Source organism: Sinocyclocheilus rhinocerous, unplaced genomic scaffold, assembly GCF_001515625.1.
Source record: "Sinocyclocheilus rhinocerous isolate Xijiao unplaced genomic scaffold, SAMN03320098_v1.1 scaffold5693, whole genome shotgun sequence".
NCBI lineage: Eukaryota > Metazoa > Chordata > Actinopteri > Cypriniformes > Cyprinidae > Sinocyclocheilus > Sinocyclocheilus rhinocerous.
The window spans coordinates 85,974-94,757 of record NW_015670977.1 but is presented as its reverse complement, the minus strand read 5'-3'; the positions used below and the strand labels follow the sequence as shown (position 1 = coordinate 94,757).

The 8,784-nt window shown below is 44.3% G+C and overlaps 2 protein-coding genes across 7 annotated transcripts in view; one reads left to right on the top strand and one right to left on the bottom strand.

The window, feature by feature from the left end:
• ppef2b (protein phosphatase with EF-hand domain 2b) overlaps nt 1–7,571 on the top strand; it is a 10,239-nt gene extending 2,668 nt beyond the window's left edge. For 2 of the 5 annotated variants that reach the window (XM_016546344.1, XM_016546346.1), the window contains 15 exons: nt 161–288; nt 451–505; nt 606–781; nt 914–1,028; nt 1,118–1,164; nt 1,237–1,403; nt 1,531–1,567; nt 3,830–3,979; nt 4,073–4,378; nt 5,046–5,231; nt 5,316–5,458; nt 5,780–5,886; nt 6,318–6,484; nt 7,073–7,160; nt 7,295–7,571. In XM_016546344.1, the coding sequence (XP_016401830.1) occupies nt 161–288; nt 451–505; nt 606–781; nt 914–1,028; nt 1,118–1,164; nt 1,237–1,403; nt 1,531–1,567; nt 3,830–3,979; nt 4,073–4,378; nt 5,046–5,231; nt 5,316–5,458; nt 5,780–5,886; nt 6,318–6,484; nt 7,073–7,160; nt 7,295–7,503 (2,081 nt within the window). In that variant the 3' untranslated portion in view covers nt 7,504–7,571. Of the gene's footprint in view, nt 1–160; nt 289–450; nt 506–605; nt 782–913; nt 1,029–1,117; nt 1,165–1,236; nt 1,404–1,530; nt 1,568–3,829; nt 3,980–4,072; nt 4,379–5,045; nt 5,232–5,315; nt 5,459–5,779; nt 5,887–6,317; nt 6,485–7,049; nt 7,161–7,294 lie in introns of all 5 variants that reach the window. The other 3 variants (XM_016546345.1, XM_016546347.1, XM_016546348.1) reach the window with 3 other exon arrangements.
• A 92-nt stretch (nt 7,572–7,663) lies between these two features.
• The window catches only part of nup54 (nucleoporin 54), a 9,447-nt gene continuing 8,326 nt past the window's right edge, over nt 7,664–8,784 (bottom strand). For both annotated transcript variants that reach the window (XM_016546350.1, XM_016546349.1), the window contains one exon: nt 7,664–7,915. In XM_016546350.1, coding sequence (XP_016401836.1) covers nt 7,787–7,915 — 129 coding nt within the window. In that variant the 3' untranslated portion in view covers nt 7,664–7,786. The remainder of the gene's footprint in view (nt 7,916–8,784) is intronic.

The window sequence follows — 8,784 nt, the reverse complement described above, 5'->3', positions numbered from 1 at the left end:
GTCTCTCTGTCTGTCTGTCTCTCGTCTCTGTGTCTCTGTCTGTCTGTCTGTCTCTCGTCTCTCTGTCTGTCTCTCTGTCTGTCTGTCTGCCTCTCGTCTCTCTGTCTGTCTGTCTGTCTGTCTGTCTGTCTGTCTCTCGTCTCTCTGACTCGCTGTCTAGCGATGCGGGCGGCGCTGCTCATCCAGCGCTGGTATCGTCAGTATGTGGCGCAGCTGGAGATGAGACGCCGCTGCACCTGGAACATCTTTCAGTCTATAGAGTATTCTGGACAACAGGATCATATCAAGGTGAAACAACACTGATGTCTCTCCAGCAGTAATGAAGCACAGACTTACAGTCACAGAGACTTGACATCTGAGGCCTGTTATTGCAGTCTGGTTAATATTGGTTTCCTGCCTCTTTTTGATCTTTACACATAAAACACGCTCATGCTGTTTGTGCCTCTGCAGCTGTATAATTTCTTCGGTTACCTGATGGATCATTTCAGTTCTGCCAACAGCCAAAGTAAGAAACTCTCAAGTTCTTCAACTGTGTCTCATCTCATTAAGTGATCAGTGTAACTAAACAGATTCACACTGGCCCTCTCTGCATCGGTCTCCCTCAGGGAATCTCGTATCTCATATGTTTGGCGAGAGTGACGTGTTTCAGGACATGGAGTGGGAGAGACACGTCTGTTACAAGGAGATTGAGGTTCTGGACATCTACACCGGCCCGCATCTCTCCTTCCCACTGACCATCTCCAATGTCACAGAGCTGGTGCACGCCTTCAAAAACAAACAAGTATGATCATTTCTATCAAAGCAGCAAAATAGCTTTATGTACATTACAAAATCAGTGAATGAATCCATCTCTCTCATCTGTCAATGAAAGCTGTAGGATTGCGCATGTTTAAGTGCAGATCTCTCTCTGCAGAAGCTTCACGCGCGGTACGTGCTGCAGCTGCTGGGTAAGACGTGGACGCTCCTGCGCTTGATGCCCAACATCAGTCACGTGTGCACCTGCAAACACAAAGAGATCACCATCTGTGGTGAGTAACACATTCACTCCTCATTCTCAAGCTGTCTTATGGTGTGACGTGCCAATAAAGTGCAATTTAATTATTTGCTACTCATGCAGGAGACTTACACGGCCATCTTGAGGATCTGCTCTTGATCTTTTACAAAGTCAGTAAAATTCTGTTATCCACAGTTCACTGAATTTGAATGTGCCAGTAACTGATTTTTGTTCTATACTAGAATGGTTTTCCCTCAGCGGAGACGCCATATGTCTTCAACGGTGATTTCGTGGACAGAGGGAAAGAGTCCATAGAGATCCTGTTGGTTCTGTTCGCGTTCCTGTTGCTGTATCCGCATGACGTGCATCTGAACAGAGGAAACCATGAGGACCACATTGTTAATCTGAGGTGGAGATGTTATGGATCAAATTGAATCAATCACCTACATTTGCATTTGTGAGGAACAATTTCAGATAGAAATGGATCTGACAGAACTGAATTTACATTTTAAAATGGAAAATCTTTTTTCATGCAGGTATGGCTTCACTAAGGAAGTTCTGGGGAAATATCAGGTGAGCTAGCCATCCACCATGCGTCTCTAAGGCAGGGCATCCAATCCTGCTCCTGGAGGACCAATGTCCAGCAGAGTTTAGCTCCAACTGGCCCCAAACTTCATTATCTGGTTTGGATGCGTTTAATTAGGATTAGAGCTAAACTCTGCAGCCCTCCAGCAGGATTGAACACCCCTACTCTTAAGAGGATTTACACCTTCCACTCGTCTGTCCATTCACACATTCACAGAAGGTTTGTCTGCATTAGCAAATAAGAACGGTCATGAAATCCCTATTCAAACATTGTTTAGTAGATTATTTCCGTGTTACATGCACTCTCTTTGGTTATTGTAAACTTTTGGACTCCAGACTGATGGCCTGTTTACATAACACTGTTTTCAACTAAAAACTGAAAACTTTTTGTGTTTTGGCTGTTCATTTACAAGACAACAATGTACTGGGGGTGTGTAAAAAAATGAATGCGTATGTGTGTTACATTCCTGTAGTGTTTCTTTAGAAAGTGGCATCGCCAACTACTGGCCTGGCCTGGTGTTTGCGGATCCGTGTGAAAGGGGATGGTTTTGACACAAAACTTTTCCTTATTTAGCACATTGTTGTCATGTTTCATTCAGACCCATTGACATAGCACTAGCCATGTAGTCTGCATTTACAAACATTTGTGAAAAAATGTGTTGTTCTGAAGAGCTCAGTGAATTCAAGCACTGATACTGTGATAGAACGCCACCTTTGCAGTACGTCAGTTTGTGATATTCCACAGTCAGCTGTAAGTGGTATTACTGGAAAATGGAAGCATTTAGGAACAGCAGCAAGAAGACCACTAGCGATGTAACGATGCACCCCAAGCCGCTTGAAAATTTATAAAAATATGTGATGATTCAAGTCGCTTGAGATGTTAAACGAATTGCGATACAACTGGGGTTAGGAATTTATATGAATGTATCTCTGAGGGGAACTGAATGTCTTTAGTAAAGTTTAGATGGTATTTTTTTTCATCTTGTTGAAAAGTTGAGTGAATTGTTACGTCTCTGAAGGCTGCATAAAGTCACAGAGTAGGTCACCGAGTGCTGAGGAGTAGGTGCTTAAAAGTCGCCAATGCTCTGCTGATTCCATAACTGAAGAGCTCCAAACTTCCACTGACATTAATATCAGCACAAAAACTGTGCGGCAGGAGCTTTATGGATGGGTTTCCATGGCCTGGCAGCTGCATGCGAGCCTCACATCACCAATAGCAATGCCTGAGTGGAGTAAAGCAGCCAACACTGGACTCTGGAGCAGTGTAAACTTGTTCTGTCACGCTTCTCTTTTTGGTCCGATGGGCGCGTCTGGGTTTGGCAGATGCCAGGAGAACATGACCTGCCGGTCTACACTGTGCTGACTGAAGAGTTTGGTGGAGGAGGGATAATGGAATGGGGCTGGTTTTCAGGGGTTGGGCTTGGCACCTTACTTCCAGCGAAGGGAAATCTTAACACTTCAGCATACCAGGATATTTTGGCCAATGCAATGCTTCCAGCTTTGTGTGATCAGTTTGGGGAAGGCCCTTTTCTATTCCAGCATGACTGTGACCCAGTGCAGAAAGCACATAAAGACATGTTTGGACGAGTTTGGTGTGGAAGAACATGACTGGCCCACACAGAACCCTGACCTGACCACCTTTGGGATGAACTGGAACAGAGCCAGGCCTTCTCGTACAACATCAGTGCCTGACCTCGCAAACGCTCTACTCTAACAGAAAAAAGCCTTCCCAGAAGGGTGGAAGCTGTTACAGCTGTAAAGTGGGACCAACTTCTTTTTAATGTCTATGTATTTAGAATGCAATTCTATGCACAATCAGCTTGTAACACTCCAAAGAGAAAGCAAAACTTCAAATCGCATCATATGACCCCTTTAAAGCCCCTGTTGGTCAGATCTAACAATAGTTTTGTCCACACAGTGTATTTTAGCCATTAATACCATTTGACTTAATCCCTCTATATTAAACAGACAGGACAAACACAATTACAAGATAACAAGATCAGGAACTGAATGCAGTTTTTAACTGAACTCTCGATCTGTTGTGCAGTGCTGACAGAAAACAAGACACATGTAGAGAGTAATGACAGTAATGGCCCGTTCACATCTAGAATAACTATAACGATAACTATATTAACATCTTCACTTATTTTATCTGATGAAAGAACTCGCAGTAAATGACTCCAAACACAAACGGTCATCTTCATGACATGAAAGAGCGATACTGAGTGTTTTTCTCTGATATCATCACAGGTTCATGGGAAAATGATTCTTAAACTTCTGCAGAAGATCTTCAGCTGGTTGCCGCTGGCCACAGTGATCGACCAGAAAGTTCTGATTCTACACGGAGGAATTTCTGACAAGACAGACTTGAATGTGATCGCCAAACTGGACCGTCACCGAGTACGTTACTCTTCAGCAATCGCATGAGATCCAGTGGAGGGTGTTGTTGTTTCATGTGTGTCAGTCGTTCTCTTCTGGGCTGTTTCCCCTCAGTTCGCTTCGGCTCTCAGGCCCCTGAAGAGTAGTGGAGCATCGGCGAGGCTGAAGGAAGCGGCTCTCGACCCAGACGGAGATGACGAGCTCAGCACGGGACGGAGGAGAGTTCAGTCTCTGACTCACGGCACACCGCTGCGACTCAGACAGGAGCTGCCGCGGCATTCGGTGCACTCCGAGTCCAGCCGGACGAGTCGCTCCGTCGAGGAAGAGCTGCGAGAGAGACGCCGCCTGGCCGGCCTCAGTCTGTCGTCCGACTCAGATCCTGCTGAGGTTCTGGAGACAGACACTAATGAATGGAAACAGGTGAAAACACAAACCCACTGAACTTCACTGGAGCATCATGACAGTGAAAACACACACACACAACTGTCTCATCGCAGTTTGACCAAACAATTAGGAAACCTTAGAAAAAACGACTGTGGCAATACCATGGTAAAGTGATGTATCAGAAATATCATGGTACTTTAATATATACAGTGGTACTGAGTGATTACCATAATTTACTTCAAAGAATACCACAGCTTTACCATGGAATAAAATCAACTACACCATGGAAATACCATGGCACTTTTTTGCTGGTGTGTGTAGGTAGTCTACTGTGCTCTAAGGACCAGACAGCATGTGTTGTTGTTGTTTAGAATTTTTTAATATGTGATGTAATCGTGTTTGGCTTGTGTTGTCATTTGCCGTAATCAAATTGCTCTGACATTCCTAAGGCATTCAAAATGTGCAGCGTTGAGGGACCTTTAAGACCAAAGCTGCTGATCGCTGATGCCGACAGTGAATAATGTTGTGCTTAAGCAGCACACGTTTCCCTCCATGCTTCTTTAGATTCATGTCCAAAAAGACAGCACTTTTCTCAGTCAGAATATGTAGTGTGTAAATATGACCTGAGGTGTTGTCCTTGAGTATTAAGACATCATGTGCACTCAAGAGTTCAAGTGCGGTTTGTCTCACACACACTCTGCAGATAGTGGACGTTCTGTGGAGTGACCCGATGTCTCAGAACGGTTGTGTCCCTAACGAGGTTCGAGGAGGCGGGTGTTACTGGGGGCCGGACGTCACACACAAAGTGCTGGACACACACAAACTGCAGCTGCTCATCAGATCTCATGAGTGCAAGCAGGAAGGTTATGAATTCTGCCACAATGGCAGGGTGAGCCATCCATACATTTACACTCATCCATCCATGTAGAGTTTGACGGAGTGATCTGAAGGGTTGATTACTTTGCATTTGCAGGTTTTGACGATATTTTCAGCCTCTAATTACTATGACGTTGGCAGTAACAGAGGTGCTTACATTCGTTTGGGTCCCGACCTCATTCCTCACTTCAAACAGTTTCAGTCCAGCAGATCGACACGAGAGCTCACACTCAGACAGAGGTGAACACACACACACACTCACTCACACACACACACACTCACTCACTCACTCACTCACACACACACACACACACTCACACACACTCTCTCTCACACACACACACACACACACGGTCCATAGAAGTGAAATTGAAAACTTGTTTTGAGGAGTCCTTCACACAAAAACAACAGCTACATAAATGTGTGTGATAGCTGAACTCCACTCGAAACACCAATCATGTGTGGCTCAGTCTAAAATTAGATTTTTGTTTCTGATTGTATCAGATTTAGTTGGAAATGTGTGTAAAACAGGATTGTGTGTGTGTGTGTGTGTGTGTGTAGTGTGGGACGAACAGAACTTTCTGCATTGCAGGCTCTGAGGATGCAGCTGTTTGCACACAAATCTGACCTGATCCATGAGTTTCAGGAATACGACCCACAGTGCACAGGTACCAAACATACATTACACACACATGCACACTGGCACTCACTCACTCACTCACACACACACACACACACACTCTCTCTCTCTCTCTCACACACACGCACATTTACACACAAACACCTTTTTCTTCACACCTTAGAAGAGCATTTCCCAGCCTTGTTCTCCCTAATCAAACTCACCTGAATAAACTGACCAGTCCAGTGCTTCTCAAAAGCATCGTGAGCGAAGTTTATCAGAGAGACCATCAGTGGCAATAGTTCTACAATCTACTGAAGCTTACAAAGCTTTTGAGAAACGCACCCCAGGTCATTAGCAGAAGCTCCAAGACCTGAAACAGGTTACAGTTAGAGTTAGTCATGTAAAAGAGAAGCTTAAATGAGCATCTGTTGGCATGTTTACCAAAGTATCTGTGAATAACTCTCAGTGCGGTCTCAGGTGTGATCTCTGTGAAGCACTGGGCTGCAGCTGTGGAGAAGGCTCTGCGTCTGGCTCTGCCCTGGAGGGTCCTGAGGTCTCAGCTGGTGACCGACAGCGCTCAGGACGGGACGCTCAACTATCAGCACTGGGTCAACCAGCTCTCCGTCATGCAGCCCAACACCGAGGTGAGCTCAGAGAAAACCAGCCCGCTAGAGACGAACGTAGACCACACTCATGACACTCATGGTTCATACGCTTTCAGGATTTTTATCAGGCAAGCAAGACAATATTTTCCAGAAGGTTCAGTGCACACGTCGAGCTGAATTTAAGAAGTAAAATTCAAACGAAACACAAAGGATGGGGCATAATTTTATATTGACATTATCAATTGTCAAAATGACAAAGATCAGTATATATTCATACTAATTAATACTAGCCTGTTGAAATTTGTAATTTACTAATCAATGGTTGATATTTGAACCTATGAGCATAACTCATATTTAAACAACTATCCCTTTGTGTTGTTGGCCACATAAAATGACAGAAAAGAAAAACGGATATAAGATAATTTTTCAGTGCACCAAAACGCCCAGTACAAAAAGTCCCCATTTTAAAGCATTTTGGCCTTAAAGGAAAACATCTGTGCGCGTCCTTCAAAAATTGCTTGAGAAATGTTAAGTCTACTGTCACCCCAAATGTTTTTACACCCATGCATATAACTACAAAAGCCGATCATCAATGACCCAAAAGGTCTGTGTATCTGATTCTGTCAGATTACGAACACGAGCCTCCTGGAGACCCTCTACAAACATCATTCAAACCTGGAGAGCATCTTCAGAATGATCGACACGGACCACTCAGGTGATCAGATCAGCCGTATGAGCTGCTTAATAACCGGTGATGGGTGTTAGAAACGAAACCTAGCTAAACTTCAGTCTAGATCAAACCGTAAACGTGCAGTTAGATGCATTCTCAGATGAGTTTGATGTGTTCAGGTCTGATCTCGTTCAAGGAGTTTCGTCAGACGTGGAAGCTGCTGAGCTCTCACCTGCAGATGGACATCAGTGATAAAGCCATCTCAGATCTGGCCGAGAGCATCGACTTCAACAAGGACGGCAGCATCGACATCAACGAGTTCATGGAGGCCTTTCGCCTGGTGGAGCATTCTAGAGCCGAGACGGACGCGCCGGCGTCGCCCGAGTGAGGACAACACAAACAACACACCGCTTTCTGTGTCGCTCCTCCAAACCTCAAGAGCAGCTGCTGTACACATCTATACACATCTGAGCGCTTCCTTGGGTTTTAGTTAAGATGATGGTATTTTCAGTGCTTTCACAAACACTCATTAAATTGAACACATGAAATTCAAACAGTGACGCTTTATTAATCAATCACAGACACAGTAAAACATTCCAGCTGATCGAAGGCACACAATCACACACGTAAGTAAAAATAAGTGTGTAAATGAGTATATGAGTGTAAATGCTTCAGCTGAGTTTGCTGCTGCGTCCGTGAACGCTGTCGTGAAGCCCGTCTTCAATCGTCTTGATGTCGTCCAGGTCGTCTTTAATGACGCTGATCAGGTGACTCAAACCCTCCTGCTGGTGCTTCAGATGCTGAAAACAAAACACGAGGACAAACCATAACGCAGCGACTGGAACGGAGCAGTTTTGTTCTCTATGGTTTTAAATCAAGCGAGTCATAAGCACAGAGCTGATGTATGAGTGGGTCAATCAGTCGTAACACTCGATATGACGCTGTAGGAATCTAACATACGTGTGCATCAGCTGCCTGAAAATACGGGTTCTTGGATGATTCGAGCTTAAGAAGTACAGTTTATCATACTACTGCTGTCTGATTTTATTCCTGATTTGACATTATTAACACAGATTCTTTCGAGTAGATGGAGCTGAATCTGGATGACTAGAGCTTCGACGTGAACAATTCATGCTTAAACTGACATTTATGCATTTGGTAGACGCTGTGATCCAAAGCGACTTACACTGCACTCAAGCTACTGAATCTATATTTTTATAATAGTTCATGCATTCCCTGGGAATCAAACCCATGACCTTGGTGTTGCTAGCGAGATCTACTGTTTAGACTTAACCTATATTAAATGTTCAGTCAATCATATTATTGGGTGTTGTCTGATCATGGATTACAAACAGACGGACTCGACTCTTCATGACACAGACAGCATAACGGGACTGAGATACAGACTCAAAGCCTAGAAGAAAACTGTTCTTTACCTGGGTAGTTACTATGACACGTCTAGCTTGTTTACATGTGCACCAGAGACACGGTTATTGTGAGAAATCCATGCTCACGTTTACATGCTCTGTGTTAACGGTTACTATTACAGTTTCTCCAGTTCAGGAATCTCCTGATTCCTTCAAGAGCAGACTGTCACTCACTTCTGGAGACACTTCTGAACACAAACTACAGCAAACACACACACACACACACTCTCTCTCACACACAC